Source organism: Myripristis murdjan, chromosome 23 (assembly GCF_902150065.1).
Source record: "Myripristis murdjan chromosome 23, fMyrMur1.1, whole genome shotgun sequence".
Taxonomy (NCBI): domain Eukaryota; kingdom Metazoa; phylum Chordata; class Actinopteri; order Holocentriformes; family Holocentridae; genus Myripristis; species Myripristis murdjan.
This window is the reverse complement of record NC_044002.1, coordinates 18,886,889-18,908,665: the sequence shown is the minus strand read 5'-3', so window position 1 is coordinate 18,908,665 and position 21,777 is coordinate 18,886,889. Positions and strand designations below refer to the sequence as shown.

Below are 21,777 nucleotides of genomic sequence, written 5' to 3'. Positions count from 1 at the left end.
ACGACACCTGCAATACAGATCAGAAGCGAGGAAAAAGAAAACAGCGAGTTGCTAACTTTCCGAAAGAGAGAGATGAAGTGTGTAATCAGGTGTTCTTAAAACTAGTTATTAGACAGCCTGCAGGGAGTGTTTTTTTTTCCTTTCTCCCTTGATGATTCTCTTTGAAGTAGATTCCAAATACATTTCATTAGTTATTCATTGGAAGCTCCATGCTGAGTGCACCATCTACTCTAAATGCAGGTTGGGGAATTGCATTGTATGCTGTTGTATTGCCTATGAATATAATCAAAAAAAAGGAGGCATGAAATTAATTACAATAAAAATGTGCACAAGTGTGGGAACTTAGCTATGCATGAATCAACTAATGCACAGTAATTATGTATATTTACGTAAATAAGATCATGGTTTGATAAATCAAAGTAGCCATTAGGTTTCATTAATTTATCGCCGTGGCAAAACTTCCGGGAAAATAAGGGCCCCTGTGAGCGTGAACGTGCATGTTCATGTTTGTGTCTGCGTCTAGCTGTGCACGCTCATCATCGGAGAGTGCGCACGACTTTCACCCCTGACCAGCTGGAGGAGTTGGAAAAGGCGTTTCAGGAGAGCCACTACCCCAACATCCAGACTAGGGAGCTCCTGGCTTCCTGCACCCAGCTGTCTGAGAGCAGAATACAGGTACTGAGGTGCTGAAATGACCGATTTGCACAGTAATTTCAGTAGTGTCACCCTTAATCTTATGGCAGATAGGTAATCACTACAATTGCAACATTTTCAGGGGGAAGATTCATTATACTCTGTTTACTAGCTGTTTAAGATAAGATTACCTTTATTGTTCCCATGGGGAAATTTCTTTTTGACTAAATGCTGCTGTTCTTTGTTATCAGTATGGGGCACAACAGCAACAAAGTGGATACATACAGTGTATAATAGGTTCACATAGAGAAGACTGAAGATAGTGGACAACATTCTTACACATTGTTATCCAACTCTTACACAGAGATTGGGGCTGGTGTCAGGTGTTATGAAGGGTTAAATGATATGCTATCTTCTTGTATCCATTTAAAGGAAAAATGCGCCTTCGGGTTCTATATTGTTATTTAGCAATCTGCGATATTCAGTGCATTCCAGAAGTTATTCTGTGTTGTAATTTACTTTTCTTGGTGAACCCACCCTCTATATTTCTGCCTCCTTTGACTCCTCTGGTATTCCTACATTTCCCAGAATGCTTTCAGACAACCCCCCCAGAGACCATGCATTTGCTGTTGGGTTTTAACTGTTAATTAGATGCGAAAAAGCCTAGCACAGTAAGATCAATGCAGTTGGGTTTTCCATCTTAGAGAGAGTGAGATTTGCAATCCTCACTTAATCAACAAATTTTCTCTCTCCGCCTCTTCTACAGTGATTTCTCCCTATGTAGATGTTGAACGTCAGTCTAAAAAAAAAAAAAGATTTTGCTCATTGATTTGGAGGAGCTGATGTCAAAACTTTACTGTCCATTAAGAATTTGGCAGAAAGGCTATCTGTGTTTTGCCACTTTTCCACTGGAGTGAGATACATGCACCATTATACAAAAAGGAAAGGGCCCAGAAACACAAACTACATCGGGAATAGCTGTCTTTCTTAAGGGTTTAGGGGTTGATTTTTCCTTTAAAGTACCTGCTCTGTGCTAAGTTAGTGACATGTTGCGTGCTGTGTCTCTTGAACCAGATTTGGTTCCAGAACCGCAGGGCCAAGTGGAGGAGGAGCAGAGCTGGATCCCTGGTGGAGAACCAAGGCCTGCAGCAAGTCCAGGAACCAGAGGAACCTCTACATGGCTACCAGCTGCCCAACTGGCTGACTCTGGACCATCAGCTCCCACTACAGCAAAGAACCTTACTGGTCGCTGCCCCAGTTTACTCTCCAGTTGGTGCTCACCTTCATCATTTCCTGGCTGGGACCCACCCTTACATGGAGCCCTACATAAAACCTTATCTGCTGCCTCTGGCGATACCTCAGCATGTCTGTTGTTCCAGGATGAGTCACCCAGTTCAGGGACATATGCAGAGCTAATGGACAGTGCAAATGTAGAAGAGCCGGGACAAAATAAGTGAAAGGAATTAGCCCTGCTGTGGTTTTCTAGGTCAGTGTGGATATTTGCCACAGCACAGACTTTTTTTTTTTTTTTTTTTTTTTTTTTGAGGTGCTTGTTATCAACTTACAAAAGTGTTTCTATTTCAGGAGACTTCATACTTTGAATTCACTGTACATTTATCTGACAGCTGCAGAAAGTCTGCATATTAAGCAGATAATAAGTTTATGAAAATGGTGTTATTTCAAAGTTTGGACCAAATACTTAATTCTCCTGCGCACTGAGACATTAGAAGTAGATGTGTGCTTGGACTATTTTGTGATGTTTTACTTCAGAATATCATTTAGTGTTTAGGATATACACCTCCATAGGAGTTAAGTGTTCAACTATATGAAAACTGGCCACTCTTGGCAGTTCAATACATTTTTACTTGAGTACAATTGTGAATTTTTAAGTATCTTGGAGGAATAGTAATCAGGAAACTATTTCTACTTGAGTATTTTTACACTGTAGACTCATCTTAATCTTAAAATGCTACAACACTTATGGGAAACCAAAGACCAGTTGAAAACCCTAAGTGATATATACTGTAAATACCAAAAATGTCAGGTTTACTTTTTATTTAATTCTTATGGCAAAATCAATGTGAAGTAAAATAACTTCAGAATCAAAAGTTGGATGACATTTTTACAGAAAACCTTGATTCTTATCTTAATTAGTCATGATAACAGTCCGCAGGCAAAGGTTTTTATGGGTTTGTAGTTATTATTTATTGCCACCTATCAGTTTATTTTAACATTTTAAGTTGGCTACAAAACAACCGCAATATCCCTGTTACACCTAAACCAAGTGGGTGACCTTAAAGGTTAAAAACAAGGTTTTGTGGCTAGCAGGTTGATGATTGCTGGGAAATTCCAGAAAAGGAGGCAAAAATCAACCAAGCTCTCCTCTCACTCAGCAACTACCATCGCAGTGCTGTTTGGCAAGGCATTTCACTCCCTCCTGCTCCCGTGGAACAGTGGAAGACTGTGGTTCAATAAAATGTAATCTTTATATCTCTTACTTCTTGCAACGCTCAATTACCGTATCACTGCACCTCACAGATAATGCTAGATTTCCCTATTACATGTGTCTCCAATGAAAAACTTTGTTCTTAAATCTAATGATTGCTTAGTTGGTTTATGGTACTGTAAAGATTATGGGCATTTCTTATCTTAATTTAACTGGGGTGAATCTATGGTCAGGACAGGTAAAATTATCTCAAAGGTGGTTGATTACACAATCAGACCCAGAGTGGAATATGTAGTTCATCCATTCTAAATGAGAATATCAGAAAGCTTTATAGTTGATTTGGAGGAAGTGATTTAATTTTTACAAGCATTCAGTAGATAAAAACTTTTAAAGACATTACCAGCCTACGCATTAAATGTCTTCCCTACCTGTCCTCCAGGCTCAAGACTCGTAAAGGACGTCTACTCCTCTGCCACCACCCAATGGCTCTTGAGCAAACACCTGGCAAACAGAGCAATTCATCAAAATAGTGGCTCAACAGCCAAACTAACCCCTTTCTTTTGAGATATAAGAATTGGATCGTGCTCTGTCCTATACAACACCAAGGACTTTACTTCTGCTGCTGATTAGGAGTCCTAGGATTAACTCTCATGCATAATAAGGCTGAGGGCTTGTCAACCTTATGACTGAAATCAAGAATATCTGCTCTTTGTAGTTTAATAGCTAAACCACCCTCTGTAAAAGGAGACTACATTACACGGATTTTTAGGAACCAGAGTCAATTAAGGAGCTTGCTTTGTTCGCTCCACAGCCAGGTATTTCAGCTGTCAGGAACAGTGTGCCCTTCTTGTAGATTTGAAAAATGCCTTGGAAAGTATTAACGCACTCAGGAGCGGTCCTTTTACAAAATAACTCTCAGCAGCCCATCTATTTCTCAGGAAATGGAGGACCTTCTATGAATTTAATACCATAGTAATAACCAGTTACAGAGGCAGGCCTTAATTTACATTGAAGGGGGCAACAGCGTTACCCCTTGTCCACTGTGTTGTTTGTTCTGGATATAGAGATGCTGTTTTTTTTTTCCAGTAAAAAATAGAAACATAGGAACCTACCTCTGTTAAAGATCAGCTGTCCTCCTCCATCACTCAAGCCTTCCTGCATTCATAATAGACAAAAAAGCCACAATTTCCCAGTTGCCCATGTTTCTTCTTCTTCTGTGTTCCCGATAGGTTGGAAAACTTACATGTTGAAAATTCCACGTTTGAATGCTGAAGGAATGCCTGGAAGAAAAGGCCAAGCTTGCGTATCACATGCTGAAAACCATGCCTAGATATATAAAGACACTAACAGTACCTTGCAGAGGAGTTACCAACAAGCTGTCAGAACAGACCTTCCCCATTTACTATTCCTTTGCCCCCAGATGACAAGATGAAGTCCTGTTGGCATACTGAAACAAAACAGCAATTAAAGTTTGCAGGGCACAATGGGAATATCAACATTTCATGCATATTAATAAAGGTTGTGGGCAGATTAGCCTACAAACAGAAACTGAAATGTCCCAAGTACCCATGACAATGAAGTACGGATTTGCATACTGTTTGAAATGTCAGGATGAAAATTATGTTAATTGTCATCCTGCATTGATCTAAATAATTCATTAAAAAAAAGCTCAGTCATATCAGTGGCAGCGGATAATATTACTTCAAGATGAGGCCACTTCTAATTAACTGATACATGTCATTAATATAAATCACTGTCAAACATGAAGAGGAGATAGACAGTTGCAACTTTGAAACAGAAACTCAGACAATGTATGTTAATAGTTATTCATTAACCAATAATTCACCATGTGTTGCAAACTGACTAGCTGTTCTTTTATCTATTGTTGATACACAATAGTTAGAATAAAGCAGCTTAGTTCCTAAATGCAAGGTTTCTGCACATTGCAAAAGAAATGTTTTGTACTTTTCCCAGACTTTAATTTCTGCACAGGATTTGAAGTTTGTGTGGTGTGCAATAGTGGCAGGCTAATCTGACTGTCAACTTAACCATACCACTGCACAGCTATTATGTTGCACAATAACAAACACAGCAGTCTGTGAGGGGACAATGAGGCCTTCAACTAGCCTACTAATTTTGTACACTGCAACTGAGCACTTTTTCCCTGATTTTTGTGCAGTTGGCAAACTTTTCAAGACCGGGAAATGATTAAATTAATGTCCCATACTTTACAGCCCAGTGTAGGAACCGTATAAAGGCCAACATTAAATTCTATAACACGCATCCTGATCAGGTGATTGATTCTGGGTTGGATCTGCTGACTGTGCACAGCCAGACCTGTCAAAAAACCTGGTGTTTTTTTATGGGGCAGACCTTTCCTTGACTCCCACAACTTCCATCTGTTGAACTCTTGACTCCTGCTCTTATCGGCGTTTTAGCCTCATAATGACCCCAGTCCTATCTGAGCCTTATCAAAACGAGCTGAGTTATGGTCCCCAGCTCAGACAGCAGCACAGAGATGTGTGCCTCTCAATTATTCATTATTAGGTTTGTTTTGCAACTTTCCTAACAATCATATAAAAGGAATAAAACATTATCACATAATTCAAACTATTTCTTGTGATAAGTTAATTGTGGCAGTTATGAGAGTATTGTGCCACGCACAAGAATGTAACACTAATAGCAGCTTTCTATGAATGCCCTTGAATGCATTCATGTCAGTCACGGTATAATAATGATTACAGCTGGAAGCTAACAAGCAACAGAGCCTGTACTTTGCTCTCTGCTCTCCTTTGCTCATTCCTGTGTGAACTGAGAGCTCTGGCACCCTGCAGTGGCTCAGGATGAGAAGACATCCTTTCCCTACTGGACTGCAGGTGTGCAGCTCTGACAAGTGATGGCGCTATAGGCAAATTGCACAAAACAGGATCTGTACACAGTTCTTGATTCCATGCTTTTTCCATAACTTGATTTCTTGATGTGAAGACTTTTGGTGTTAAAATGAGTCAGTTGTCTTGAACCTATTAACTATGTGCTTCACTCTATAGAGAACTGTTGAATGTGGGTTGACTGGTGTCCAGGAGCACTGACAATGTGTAGTAGTATGCAAGGGAGGATAGCACACATCCTTATTCAAACTTTTTGTGCAATGTCAAAACTTAACAGACCTGGAAATTACCAAACTGTTTATCAGTGCATTTCCAGACCTGTGCAGCAACCCTGAGAAAGCCAAAACTCTGACTGAAAAGGCTGAATTATCTATAAATTCAATAGCAGAGGCCATGTCCAATACATCACATGCTGATTTAGAAACTTGAAAAGGCTAGATTCACATGATGCCAGCATAAGGGAGGCAGAAAAAACCACTTTACATACATTTCAAGGTGCATACAAGTACTGAATAGGCAATAAAAATTTCTCTTAAAATATTCACGGAACAGCAAACTCACTTCTCAGAATGTGGTTTTTAGTTTGGGAATAATCCAACATAAAAATCTGGCAAAACATAGTGAATTACACAGTCTGCTGTTTCAAAGAATTCGGGATCTTGAAGTATTACTAAATAAGTTTCAAAACTAATGTATTTCTTTACAAAAGATCATGCATTTATTTTTTGCCAACAGTACCTTGGCCAACACGTTACAGGGAAGAGAACAAACAAGTTTCCTGAGCATGCCTGTTGTGCCCATAATAAAGGATAACATGAGGACAAAATAAAATAACATTGTGACACGTGTGAATCAGTAGAGTAGAAAATAAACACACATAATATTAAAAGAGGATATGTACAGGCTTCAGATACATTCAACGTTCTTAACTTATTTTGAAGATCTTGGCTGATGTGCATTATTGTTTATTACAGTGGTTAGACATCATAAGTGTAAATAGAAGTTCTTGAAGTTGATTTTAACATTACAGTGCCTTCACCTGGGACCTCATTTCAAGAGAGGTCTTATGCTCACATCTGACGTAGAAGTTTATTATGTTAATAAAAATGTGTGACAGCATCACTAATTCCAAACTTCAAACGTCACTGGAGGAAATTTCCCAGCTCTTTGCCAGCTCCCAACATGATGAGTGCGCTCGTGAAAGAGATATAAAACCTGTAACTATGATGAATATTTTGCAGGGAGGATACTGCTTTGCATTAATGGGAGAAGTGTTGATCGATGACATCTGACTACAGAGAGAAGCTGGTTGATATGCGTTTTAAGTCCCTGGGTCTTTTGCAATTTATAGATGCAAAGAAGCTGGCTGCAAAGTATTACTCTGTCACAGTCAAACACATTTAGAGCAAGATGAAATCTGCTTGTTAATTGGAAAATCAAATTTGAGAATGAACTTAAGTAGAATTTAAATGTCCTAAATAAAGTGCAAATATATATATATATATTTTTTTTTTATTGATTTGGTATGTGTGTCCTACACCACCACCTCTAGACTTTATGTCTGTGTTCATGTCTTAGAACTAAGCATGTTGGCACAAGTGCTTAATGCCAAGCTGGGAGATGACATGAAAGTGAGCACTTGGCTTTAAATCAAGTTCTAGGTTCATGAATCACTTTGTGAACCTCTGATGTGACTGTAAAACCTGAACTGTGTGGGAAAACATCAGAGGAGCCAGATCCAGCAGGTACTAGGATTTAAGTGGGCCAAACTGAATTATATTAATCTGCAACGCAGCAGCTGAGAGATAAAAAGGGTAAATTCATATCAGCCAGTGGGACCTGTGAAGGGCATTTCCTGACTTTTTTTCCTACTGCAGCTTCTATGTGACAGATAAAACTGCTTTCTTTTCTAAGTTATGTATCATTTCAAACACAAGCATTTGTGTTTGCAGCTTCAAGGGCTACTGACACACTTTGGGTAAGTTTTTCTGTCAGACTGCAGAGCGGCTGAAGGTCAAATTTGTGCCGAGTTCATTCAGGCAACTGAGGTCACCTGTGGACCAGCTTCCTCCTGCCACTGACTCTGGTCCACAGGCTGCGGGCTGTCTGGGCAATGGTCACACCGCGGGGCAGACGGAGGCTCCTCAGTGGCTCCCTGATACATGCCAACACTCCTGGCTCGGAGCGCTGCCCCAAATATTCATGGGACATGTAATTAATTCTCCTCAGCTGTTTGCTGTAGTAGTTCCTCAGGTCACAGAGCTCCTCCACTGCACTCTCAGAGATGATGGAGGCCTGTGATGGAGAGCTGACCAGTGCAGGAACCTGGTGGTTGATGTTGCCTGCTGCACCACCACCAGGGGGCGGTGTAGGAACATCGGCTGCAACATTAGCATGGGGTTTCCTTCTTGGTCTCTGAGGGGTGGTGGATTTTCGTTTAGCACTAGGTTTAACGGGATGCGGGGGTGATTTTCCACCATGGTTGACTTCTATGTTTTCTATTATGTTGATCTCAACATCCACCTCAACTTTATGATGGAGCAGCACAGGTTTTCCTCCACCTTCCTCATCTTCTTCCTCTTCATATCTATCCATCAGCTTGTCTGTTCGTCTCTTTTTAACTCTCTCTGTCTGGCCAACTGGCTTTAAGTCTTGTTTCCTGGCCAGGTTCCTTCGTTCCTTCACTAGTTTGTGTTTGGGCGGTAAAGGGCTGCTGTTGCCTATATCAACGTGGTCAAAGGTCATATCAACCTCTTCCTCGCTGATCTCAGCAGGTGATGCATTCTCCTGAAACCAAAAAAGCTTGTGTCAGTGGCCAAAAGAATTACAGCAATGCACTAAAACAGCTTGGAAAAACCTCAGCCGTGTGCATATAAAGAGAAACTGGCCACAGCAATTTGTTTCAATCTAATCATATTGTTCACTATCAGGATTTCTTGGGCAATATGCAGAATCAAATGAATATTAGGAATCTATAATGTACAATTTGGCCAACCCCTCTATATACTTATTTAGACTGAGACATGTTAGTGGAACCAGTTAGTGTGATGCAATGTTAGTGGAAGCATGCTCCTCAATGAGAATGAGAACAGAGACCATGAAAAACGTTAATGTTGAAAAGCACTGGTTATGAATCATTAGGCAGCATCATGCATATTATGGTACAATTTATAAATACAATTTTACATGGCAAAAAAAAAGGATTCACACTTGAATCTCAATCCATCTCAAGCATTCAGACTGTGGCCTAATCCATTAAGCAAATGCCCAGACAGTACCATGCCAACAGATGTAGTAGTGAATGGAGCAAAGAATCATGGGACTGTACTTTGTCAGGTTGTCTTCTGGGTGGGGGGCTAGGGGAGGTCTGTCTTGACTTTCTTGGCAACAGGGGCGCCTCCAGCACTTTGAACTGCTCTCTTTTCCACTTTGGATTTGCCCTGGCCACTTGCACCAGAGAGCTTTACCTGTAGGTCATTAACAACAGTCTTTTACCAGAGAGGGTCTACAGACCTAAAGGGAGTGGAGGAGGAGATAACCAGAAGGAAGGACACAGGCAACTGCAGGCTGGGTGACGAGCTGACAGCTGGGGGCCAAAAGACCCCTGAGAGTTCAGATGATCTCTCCAGGACCTCTCAAGCACTATTATGGAGCATATTTGATGGCTATGGAACTTTTTTGTTTAAACTTGACAATTTCCTTTTGTTTCTCAATTCCTCACAGTACCGTAAGAAAAAAGGTAGCAATAAAAACTACTGACATTTTTTAGACTCTTCCACTGCTCATCACTAATCTAGTGCATTGAACTTAATGTAACCTCTTTAATCCCTTAAGTTGTGACCCACTTACAAAATTCCTCAATATTCAATTACTTTGCCCCCACATTTTATCAAATTCCAACACTTCTCATCACCTGAAGGACACCTCTGCAAATTTAGTGCTTACTTTAAATTGCAATTAGAGCACAAGTGTCCATATATCAAGATATGGATATCGAAAGAAGAGTCATTCCTGCACTGCAACATCTACTGAAATTGAGATGGGCAGATTAGAAAACTTGGGTTTAACGACATAAAATCATCCTAACATCTACAATCAGTAAGAAAACCAATCCATTACATTATATTCCATCAATGTCAGGAACCTTCACAATACAGCTCTTTTTAAATGACATTAGATAACCTGAATCTTAGTCTGTTATTCTTCACTAGGTTAAAGGCACTTTCATTAAAAATAGTTTATAAAAATGTGTTTGAGTTACCTGTAAAACACCTATGTAATTTAGTACAACACTTCAGTAGTTAGTAGCTTTAATGGGGAAACCAAACATTCATAGTGTTCCTTAGTAAAGCAAAGGAAAACTAACAAAAATTTGAACAGTGATATTTCTCTGTGAGCAGACACAGTATTTCAGAAACATTTCTCTCACAATGACCAAGAGCCTGGTGAAGACAGAAATAACTGATTAATGGCTTGGATAAATTTGTGCCTTACACTTATAAGCTGACAGAAAGTTGCCTGTTAAGCTGCATTGCTCTGAGGTCCAGGTGGCTGTGAATGTTGGATCACAAAGTACAGCCGGCTCATTCCATCTGAAATCATCTGAAACGCCTGCAGTTTGTCTCAGAATTGGTCAGTTTTCTTTGAATATTATCTTTAAAAACCATATGAATACTGAGTTTGGGCCCTGAATAGTGTAGTCAGTTAAGGTCCAGCATGTCTACTTCTTCTGGGTACAAAACTGAACACTGCAATTTGAAATGGAGGTTGCAGGTGCTCATGACTAAAAAAAAAAAAAAAAAAAGATTTTTAAATGATTTTGTTGAACGTAGTACAAAGTTTTTGTGCTATATGCTCAATGGTGGAAGTGGTGTTTAGCCTCAGAGCTTTCGCAGTTTACAGATGTGTGTGTAAGGAGCAGAATTTTGCATTGTCTTTATGAAACATTCATGATGAAATGACCAGATATAATCTCTATATATTGGAAAAAGTGCCTTTGGACAGCAGGGGTCACTGTTCTTGATGAGTATTTAAAAAAAAAAAAAAAAAAAAAAAAAAAAAAAAAAAAAAAAAAACGGCATATTTTTTGGTTTTTTGTTGTTGTTGTTGTTTTTGTTCAGTTTTGCTTTTCATTAATGTTTTTGGTTAGCAGCTATTTAGTGAAAACATTTGCAGAGATAACACACCAAAGCTGACATGACATATCTAAACTCCTGTCAGAATTCATATGGAACACCTCACTTGGCATCTGGTATTTTCATTAAGAAAAGCTGGGCAGAGTGGGCATTACATAATGGGTGTCAAAGTGAAACAAAAGCCTGTATTTCCATGTGTAGAGCAGTAATGAATCTAAATGAACTTCAATGACAAACTATTCTCTATTAGGTTAGGGTGCTATTGATTAAAATCAGCTGGGATTTGGTGGTGGGAGTGAAGGATTATTATGGCTTCTAAAAAGCTAACAAAATCACAAAATACATAATAATCACAATGGGAAAACAGAGACATGAGCAGAAACTGAATCATCACTTTATCAATCCCACTGCAGTGCAACAGGTAAGTCAAACATGGTCGTCTTCAAACCAGAAACACACAGCAGATGACTTACCTCTTTAGATTTGAGACATTTAGAAAATGTGTGAGAACATTTTAAAAACTACATGGAGGAAACGAAACAGGAGAGCCACAAATTGGAAGAGATGGGAAACAAGTTAGAGAAAGCTTCACAAAGAGAATGAACTTCAAGGCAATATTCACACTTCAGAGTCACAAACACAAAGGAAATCGAAAGTTGAGGATTAGAGCACTAAAGATATCAAAATCACTTTACGAAAGTATGCAGCAGTACACCCGCCCTGGTTCAAATATAGACAGCAGAACCAATTACAGTTGAACTTAAGTTGCTTCCTGCTTTTGTTTTTCTCAGCTAGGGAATACATTTATTGTGCATATAATATAAAACGTTCATATTACAAAAGGGAAGACGCATGAAATTTGTCAAGAGGTGTGTTGTCTGAGGTCTAGTTTTCTGAACTGTTCTGTTACAATAAGAATGCAACTGACATGCATATGCTATTTGAAACAAGTCAGGTGTACGCTTTTCTTTAATCAATACATATTACATAACTACTTCTATTGGAATGAGTGGACAAGTGCATAGGACATCTGTCATTTTCATGTGTGTTACTCACCGTGGTGGATCCACCCTTCCTCATCTTCATGGAGAGTGTATGAGTCTGGTTCTTCAGCAGAGGAGCCTTACGTCCCAGCTTTAGGTAGAAGTATGTAGTATACGGCGTGAAGCTAAAATCCTCACTGTGGCCAAGAGACAAAATCCAACAGAGCAGGCAGACAGAATTTGAAAACTTGAAAACTGTCAACATGTAGCTTGTTTTGAGAAAATGAGCTGTATGCAGCTGTGTATTTAAAATGTTCCTATTTTTAAAACCTTGGACTAATTTCACAGGATGATTTTCTGTGTCACTGCTTTGTCTTTATGTTTCTTAATCCTGTCTATCAAGGTAAACAAATCCCATGCTATTTCATTTACTTAATCAGGGAATCCCACTGACATTAAGAAAGTAGACATTTCAACACAACAATGAATTTAAGTGAAACACAATCAAACTCACACAGTGAACAAAGTAACATTTTTTTCTATATAAGCACAGCTTATTCAAAGTATCAGTAAGATCGTGTGTAAGATGTATTTAAACTCTAACTAAACACAGCCAAGTCTTGAGTCTTGAATCTGCTACAAGATTCTTTATAAACAATTTAAACTCAGCACGAGAGCAGTTCTTGTAGCTTTAAATCATAAAGATTAGTACAATAGTAAGTGGCAGCAGTAGTACCCAAGGTATCCTTGCAGCAGCAGCCGAGTGACAACAGCCTCGGCCTCCAGCCGAGACAGCGTGGTGGTCTGAATCATCTTCCTGCGCTTGGCAGGGCCTTTTCCCATCCAGGCCTCCACCAGCTTCAGAGGAGTCAGCTTCTCATCCATGGAGGCTGCCGTTTCCAGTATCAGCACCACCTCCCGCGCATGCTGGCTAATGTCAACAGTGACATAGTCTGGAGGGAGAAGATAAAATGATCGCTAAACCAAGGATGAATTAAGTGAGAAATTATTTGGAGACGCTGAGGTGGTAGTAGCCTCAGGTTTATAGACACTGTAAAATCCGATTATTTTGGATACTGGTCATGTGACCAAAAACATTCACTGACATCCAAATTAGGGCTGGGCAATATATTGCTGTATTGATACTGTGATATCAGACTAACATCTGGGATACTGTCATATCATGATACAGCACATGCGTGTCATATCCTAGTTTTAAAGGCTTATTAACAGTTAAGGGATGCAATTTCCTGAACTTATTAGGCTGTTTTAATTGTACTGTTATTTGAATCTGCCTATTGATCATATTCACATCACTATGATTATTTAATCTCCTGTATAAATAGTCACATCATCAATATTGAGGCATTTCTGCTAAGTCAGAAAACTTTTTGAAATCACACAAACCTTTTCCATCGCGGCATGTATCACACATCTCGTTGCATCCTTCGTCATCCCAGACTTCATCAAAGTGAACAGCCATGAGTGACCGCCGACACCTTCAGGTAGTACGAGTGAAGAGATGCTCAAATCACACCACAACACATGTCTATACATTACTGCCATACTGTGTAAAATATCCAGTGTTTGTGTGTGTGTGTGTGTGTGTGTGTGTGTGCTACCTGTCGATGTTTTGGCAGTAGTCGACCATCTGCAGAAGCTTCTGCTGGCCGACGTTCTCCATCACCACCATGGTGCTGATCCTGAAGATGTCTGCAAAGCCAAAGTAGACGATGCAGTCTGCCGGACGGTCATCTCTGCCTGGAGAGGGAGAGAATGACAGAGACAAATGTTACCATAGCAACAATACAACAGCAATATAAACTAGTACAAAATCACAACAGAAATGAAACAGGGTGCCGACCTGCCCGTCCACTCTCCTGGTAATAGTTCTCGATAGATTTGCTGATGGTGTGATGGATGACAAACCTGACGTCAGGTTTGTCGATGCCCATGCCAAATGCCACTGTGGCCACTACCACCTGCAGTTCAACACAATAACATAATTTAACATGGTCAACTATTACCCTACATTATGAATAAAATCAAAATATCACACTGTCTTTGACTGAATATCTCGATATTGATATGGTGAGAATATTGTACGGATGATGTGCTTTTATTAGATATTTACACAATAAACAGTCATTAGTAATGTGGATAATGGAGATCAAGAAAGTCAAGGCAAATAATAGAACAGCTTAGACAGTCTATTAAGTTCAGAAAAGTTCATTCCATTACTGTTACGCAGCCTTTAAAACCAGGAAAGACTACACTTATGCCATAATCACAATATTACGGTATCCAAAATCCTTGACGATATATTTTTTTTTTATCGTGATATTGATATCAGGGTCTGAAACTAACTTGCTGTTCAACCAGGCACTTTGATGAAAAAAAAAGTGATTTTTTTCCCAGAACTGCATCAGCATGCCTTGTACGTTTGTAAATATTTAAGACAAAATAGATTTCACTATGTGATTAAATGAATAAACAATAGCAATCGCAACACTGTGTCAAAGGCGGTGTTATCAGTCAGTTAATTACATACCAAAGCTATTATCACGTGTCATCCTCTTTGACATTGTTTTGAGAAATGATACAGTGTGGTCAGTGGATCTTGAGACCACCTCACAAGATAAATCTGATCTTGGTCCAACACACTGACATACCTGGATTTTGTTGGTGGTCCATTTGCGGTGAACCCGTGACTTGTCTTCAGGATTCATGTTGGCGTGGTACGGATAAGCCAGGATCCCTTTCTTCTGCAGGTCAGATGACACGACCTCAGCATCCTTCTGGGAGAAGACGTACACAATCCCTGCCACATACCAATCACAAAAACATTAGAAAAAAATTCAGTCCGTACAAAAACTGTGTATACATGATAGCTGAAAACAGCTGAGTAGATTTGAACATGTACAGATACACTGTATTATAAAAATCCCTATGCACACATACAGTAACTCCATTAAATCTGCCTTTGTTTTTTAGGCTTGACAGTTTGGTTTTTGTAAAAGTCTTGTTTGTATGTTTCAATACAGACTACAAAACTTTAAGCACTGACTGCATCTAAATACCAATCTGATCAATCACTCGCTGAATAGTGTAGTTTGGACTAGCAGTATTAATAGCTGATATAAAATCCTTCTTTTTCCACCATCTGATAAAGACAGGGTTCTGTGTGCCCAAAGTAAAGAAAATTAAAACTCTTATTTCTGACAGTTTACCTTGAGCTTTTGCAGGGTTCCTAAACATTTTCCATTTCAAATTTCCAGACTTTTCCAGAGCTACATTTCCAGACATCTCAATGGATTTTTTTCAAACTAAGTTTAACATCTCAGACTACTGACAGCCAAGCATTTTTAAGTATTTTGGATAGGTAATCAATTTCTCAGAAAACTTCCTGTGTTTTCCCATCTTGTGTCATCTAGTTATCCAGACCTGTGAATTATCAAAATCATTTTCCATACTTTTTCATACCTTTCCAGGCAGAGTAGGAACCCTGCTTTTGGCAGTGGATATTAATCTTACCTGACTGGTCCTTGTATCTGTTCTTGATCAGTGAGGAGATGTCACTTAACGCTACATCAGCATTTGAATCTTTAAGACGAACCTGAGGAACAAACAATTGTTTTCACACACAGCTGTCAAAAACGGTACTTCCAAGACAACATAAGATTAACTTCAGTGTTTTCTACATTAGATGCAAATCCACCTCAGTTTCAAAGGTCAGACTATTGGCAGGTGTGTGCTGAGCAGGTGTATGAGTGTGTATGTGTGTGTGAGACACACAAATATACAGGTGTGTATTTGTTGCTGCACATGCATATGAAGCAGGTGGCTGACAGGTGTGCGTGTGTGTGTGTGTGTATGTGCACGCATGAGTGCAGTTGCCATAGCAGCCACCTCGTAGTAGAGGTTGGTTCGGTTGAAGGAGGCAGTGATTGTGATTGGCTGAGGCACACACAGGATCTTCTGACAGTCCTTCAGAACGCTGCTGGTTGCCGTGGCCGTCAGCCCTAGCAACGGGACGTTAGGGAACTGCCGCTTTAGGATGCCCAGCAACTTATAATCTGCAGAGGAGGAGGGAAAGACATTCAGCATGCCAAGTTTATAGAAATTATAGCAATAATGTACATCAGTTTAAGGTTTCAGCTTATTTTAAAAGTTATAGACAGATGCCTTGATGTCACTTGCAGAATTTTTCACTAAAAAATGATTAGTAACACAAAACAAAAGCAAAATATAATACTCTCTAAACTACAATATGTATTTCAGGTTCTTGGGTGAAAAAAAAATACAACTTTTACAGACTAGATGCAAAATAGTTCAGACAATGTTAATTTCAGAAAATGATATTTAGTTATTTCATTTTCCTTTTTCACAAATTTATTTGAATAAGACATTATAAAATCAAAGAATATCCAATTGTGTGAATATAATATCCACTGAATACATTTCATACTGTAGCTACAAGACAAGGCCTGTAATTAAAGTGTGGTCATGTGTCCTCTCACCAGGTCTGAAGTCATGGCCCCACTGGCTGCAGCAGTGCACTTCGTCCACAGCAATGCGACTCAGCAGCTCTGCGTTGTAGGCTTTCTCCAGACGAGACATCAGCAGCTTGCTCTTTGCGATCTTCTCCGGAGTCACGTACACCAGTTTGAAAGGACTCTTCGGATCTGTCATCCCGGCCATGACTGTCTTAGCATGTTCCTAGGACCACAGAAAGGTTCAGCTGACTGTCCACTGCACAGTTTCTGTCAATGAAAACCTTTTTCTTCTATTAGACAGGAGGGATAAAGATTTACATAGCCCATGGCACTCCTTACCCACACCTTCATAAATGGATTAATGCTTTAACATTTGACTAGAAGATTGTTTGGAAAAACCCAGATGACATTAAAAGTGCAGTGAGTGAATAAGATGCACTCTCATTCGAACATTTCGTTACCACCATGCTCATGTCAGGTAGGATTTACCATAAATATGGACAGACTGGGAAAAATGTTCATATCTAGTCTCCTTGACTGATCTGAGTTGATCTGATTTGAATGTGTGTGTCCATATGGACTTTCAAGACACTGAATTTATAATTTACACCAACATGATCATTTGTTCAGTCTCCAAATTCACAAAATGCAATGCCTAGCTTCAAAAAAAAAAAAAAAACATTTCATAGACTCACAATATACACTCTAACACAACATATTTAGGAGTGTAACACACTTTGGGCCCTATCTTGTGCCACCCGCTATCCGCTGCCACTACCCGCTACCCGCAAATTGCGGATTTAGGAGCTTCCGCTATCCCTAAACGGTATCTTGCGCCACCCGCTACCCGCTATCCTTATGCCGACTCCGTCATTTGCGCCTGGAGGTGTGTCCGTGGGCGTGTTTCATGCGCTTTCCCTAAAGTTGCTATCTTGCGCACACACTTTAGGGAAAGCGGATAGCGGGTGGTCCTGACCACCCGCTATCCGCTATCCCTAAAGTTTGGGCTGTTAGGAGACCGCGCCCAGGCGGCTTCAATGCGCGCCCCGACGGAGCCTCGCCACGCACACGGTCGGACTGATACCGGGACGCCGCCGGAATGGACTGAGTATATTACTCATATAGACTGTTTAGAGGAAAGACTGTTTTAATTGGACACTTATGCCAGCACGTTTTATTGTTTTATCATAAGCCAGCAGCTGTGCTATATTTTTATTTTTAATATTTTATTTGCCCAATCTACCTTGTCAATAAATTAGTTTACACATAGTTCCACCTCTGCCTCTTGTGTGTGTGTGGTGTGGCCGGGGATTTTACTCAATCAGTACAACCTTGTGACACGTCCACTTGGACACATGTGGCTCCACCTCCCAAATTAACTCACCTATAATATAATATATCATATGTATATATATATATATATATAAAGCCAACGCCCTGAGAAAATCTACCTCCCTCTCTCCATCGCGGGTTTAGGATTTAGGATTTAGGATAGCGCATCCTGCCCTTAAATGCAATGGCACCTGGCACACTGATTGGTTTAACTGGCATAACGCCCAAAACACGCCTATTCATAATATAGCGGGTAGCGGAGGTGTTTTGCGGATAGCGGGAGGTGCACAAGATAGCAACTTTTATGGGGGAACGCCTCTTCCTAAATCCTAAATCCGCAAATAGCGGGTTTAGGGAGTCTGGCGCAAGATAGGGCCCCTAGTCTTCTCTGCCATGCCTTCACTAAATATTTTGCCATATTTTGTCTCTAATTTTTATTTTTTAACAGGGAACTGAGTCTTATCTAATCTAAAATTAATCCTAACTCAACCCATACTAAAGAAGACAAGAGCAACAGACAAAGGTGAGTTGAAGAAAGCCAGCAGTGCTGTCAGTACCTTGCTGCTAGAGGCGTTGAGTGTGGCTGCTGGCACGTTGATGGACTTCAGGTACATGAGCTGGTCCTCCATTAGCGACACCAGGGGAGTGACAACAAGTGTAAAACCTAACACACATGCACACACACACACACACACAGGCAGAAATGTTTGAGTTCAGTAGGACAGCTGGCTCGGTAGAACTGTATTTGCTTGCAGGACAAACATGATTAGCTAATGACCTGTGAAAGTGGTGTTTGAGTGCATGAACAATGCAAAAAAGGAAAAGTAATCCAAGATTGTCCCTCCATGCGTGTGTGTGTGTGTGTGTGTGTGTGTGTGTGTGTGCCAGTGTGTGTCTAACTGTACCTTTGGAGCAGACTGCAGGGAGCTGGTAGCAGAGGCTTTTCCCTCGCCCGGTGGGCATGACCAGAAACAGATCCTTCCCTGCCATGCTCAGGTTGATGGCCCTCAGCTGCAGAGGCCTGAACTTGGAGAGCTGGAACGAATCCTTCAGATGCTGTGCCACCTCCTTGGACCAGGGAAAATCTGCAAAAGAGATGAGATCAATCCACGTCCAAAACACAAAGAGCAGAGCGGACCTTAGTGCCCTCTCTCAAATCTGAAAAATTTGGTTTGTGCTAATTATGACGTATATGTTGATAGTGGTTGGATAATATCACCGTCACCTCGGCTGTCATTCTGTAACCAAAGATTACTTTTAACAACAAATATACTGGAAGACACTCGGACCTTTCCTGCCTTCATCTTCTTTTTCCATATTTTTGTGAAATAAACTAACAATATAACCTACTAACTCCAGTCAAGTCTGTACAGTACCAGGGTTATCATAGCGCTGTAACTCCTGCTTGCTCATCGCTGGCCCATCTCCGGACACCTTTGAGGAAGACGACGACGAAGATGAAGATCCGCAGGGCTGGGCAGCATCACAGGCCTCCTCAAGCTTGCGCAGCAGTCTCTTCTTCCGGGCGTTTAGTTCAGTCTGCTTCTCCAGGAGCTCTGCTAGCTGCAGCTCCACCACCTCCAGCTCAGCCTCCACTGAGTCCAGCTCTGCCTGAACATCTGACCAGGTAGAGAGATCACACTGCTGTAAAAACTTGCATGGTTTGTTCCCCAAACTGCATGTGATTGGCATAAGGTGGGTACATCTGCAAAGAGGGACCTGTGGGTGCCCAGAGAACCCATTTTCATTCAGGTACCTCAAGCTCAGAGGCACAATCTGTGACTTTCCCTTGTCAAAATTTAGGGAAATATTTAGTCCCCCTGCCAAGAACCTTGCATGTCATACTTTGTAGCAACAGCTTTGTCTAGTGTCATTGTCTAGTTTCATATGATAACGATATATTCACTTCAGTAATAATAAAATCAATAAAAGAATGGTGATACTTAAGTGAATCGATTTTTTTTCTCCCATCCCTTGCATCTAGAATAAAAAAACTCCTCTGTTACATATACACTAGATCCATATAGTCTGACATGCGGCCCTCCACAATTTAACTAAGTAACGTTTTTTTAATGTTCAAAGTATTTTTTCAACAATTATTTGGAAATCTCAACTTCAATAACCGAATGACACTCCTATATAAGCATCCAAGTTGGATATTGCGGATTCAAGTGACATATCACCGGGATGGAGCAGATACTTTCCCACAGCTGACTTTATAATCTGTCTTTGTGGATTACCCCTCTGTGGCAGATACTCTCCTTTTGGGCTTAGTCATTATCGTGACACTCAGAACAGGGAGGAGACTGCGAGGTCTGACATGTCCACAGGTACTAATTAGCTGCGGCTCACAGGTTGAGGGCTAATGATCCACTTCTGTCTGTGTCGCTGTTTCCCTCTGGGGCCACGGAGAGGAGGGTGATACCTGCTCTCTGCCCCCATGAGCTTTACACCCCTCCCAGTATCAAAACAATGACATCATCATCATCACCCAGGACGTGATATGGTTATTTATCCTCTCCTTCATGATGTTCTTTAATTAGGTCTTGCATCCTTTACTGTAGAAATAAAACATGCAGAGTAGCACAATGCCTGAATGTCTCTGTTTTTTTTTTGTTTGTTTGTTTGTTTGTTTGTCTTTTACTTTATTCCAAGGGGTTTTGGAGAGGGGGCATTTGCTTTTTGGGGGATACACTTACCATCAGTGTTGTCTCTTCCGTCCATATTTCCTCAGGCGGATATGATGAGCCTGCAGCCAACTTTCAGAATCTCACAGATGTTGGTATGCTGCTTTTTAAGAGGAAAAAATAAGTTTTCAAATGCAGTTTTCATGATTTATGGTCACCAGTGTTAATATAGAAACCTAAAAATTGAATGAATGAAACTGAAGGAGACTGAATTCAATTTCAATGTAAAGAAACGACCACAATGTTAGGCAACAGTTACTTGAATTCAGGCTCTGCTATCAGCTAGTTTCTTATATAGTGATACAAATGTGGAGGCTGTGATGGATTTTCGTGTTTTAGCTAGCTGCGATTTGGCTAGCATGGCTGACTAATAATTGCAGTCGACGATGTTCAGCACCTGCTTCATGTACAAAAGCAGAAGTTATCTCATTTATTCATCCGTACATCACTGTAAGCAATGAAGAGCACCAAGTTTAGGGTAGTTTCCCCCAATCCTACCTGCTTCCCATGTGCGCCGTTACGCAAAAAAATAATAATTTCTTCTGTCTTGCTAGTTTGGTTCGGTGTTTTCGGGTAAAAATGGTGAGCAGGGAAAAGTCCCGTCCAGCCCCCCACTTGACGGTTGCTAACAGGGTTGCTAGAAACACACACACACCAAAAAAAAAAAAAAAAAAAAAATCAGTATGTAGATGCATGAGAGCCCACCGGAGCCGCTTGACATGCAGCTGTGCAGCACGAGCGCTACGTTCAAGAAACACATTTGCAACGGTTGAAAAAAAATTCAAAACTAAAACTAAAGTCGGCACGTTTGAAGATAAAAAAAAAGACGACATACAGTTTTCCACGCCTTAATGTGTCGCTAAAAACGTCACTTTTTTCGATAAAAAAAAAAAAAAAATGACACTAATGTTGATGAAGCAGAAAAATCGCGGTGATGTTAAACAGCGCAAAACGAGAGAGTTGGCGAGTCGATGAACGCAACTCAACGTGTCCCGGAAAAGATCGCGATTTTAAAACAAATTTGACTACGATTGAAAATGTAAAACTCATAAATTACAACTTAACAAAACTACTGAATTACGTAGACGTTTCAAATTTACTTTATTAGTTGATTTACTATTATTTAGCAGACCCTGAAGGATGTTTCCATTCTTTCGTTTTGCTACATTTTCTTTTT

At 40.3% G+C, this 21,777-nt stretch overlaps 1 protein-coding gene across 3 annotated transcripts; it reads right to left on the bottom strand.

Annotated features, from left to right (window-relative positions):
• Positions 1–6,662: 6,662 nt before the first annotated feature.
• Positions 6,663–21,311, bottom strand: recql (RecQ helicase-like). Of its 3 annotated transcripts, none has more exons than XM_030046070.1 (15): positions 21,099–21,310; positions 20,613–20,703; positions 19,290–19,532; positions 18,819–18,998; positions 18,471–18,577; positions 16,606–16,804; positions 15,995–16,161; positions 15,620–15,701; positions 14,758–14,906; positions 13,950–14,067; positions 13,708–13,846; positions 13,493–13,584; positions 12,822–13,038; positions 12,159–12,282; positions 6,663–8,754 (listed from the first exon to the last, which is right to left on the bottom strand). In XM_030046070.1, the coding sequence occupies exons 2-15, from the start codon at positions 20,635–20,637 to the stop codon at positions 8,017–8,019; spliced, it is 2,580 nt and encodes an 859-aa protein (XP_029901930.1). In that variant the 5' UTR covers positions 20,638–20,703; positions 21,099–21,310; the 3' UTR covers positions 6,663–8,016. The 3 variants fall into 3 exon arrangements, with proteins under 3 accessions (XP_029901930.1, XP_029901931.1, XP_029901932.1); XM_030046071.1 differs by having other exon boundaries at positions 20,613–20,700; XM_030046072.1 differs by lacking the exon at positions 6,663–8,754 and adding an exon at positions 9,303–9,434 and having other exon boundaries at positions 21,099–21,311.
• Between the last annotated feature and the right edge of the window lie 466 nt (positions 21,312–21,777).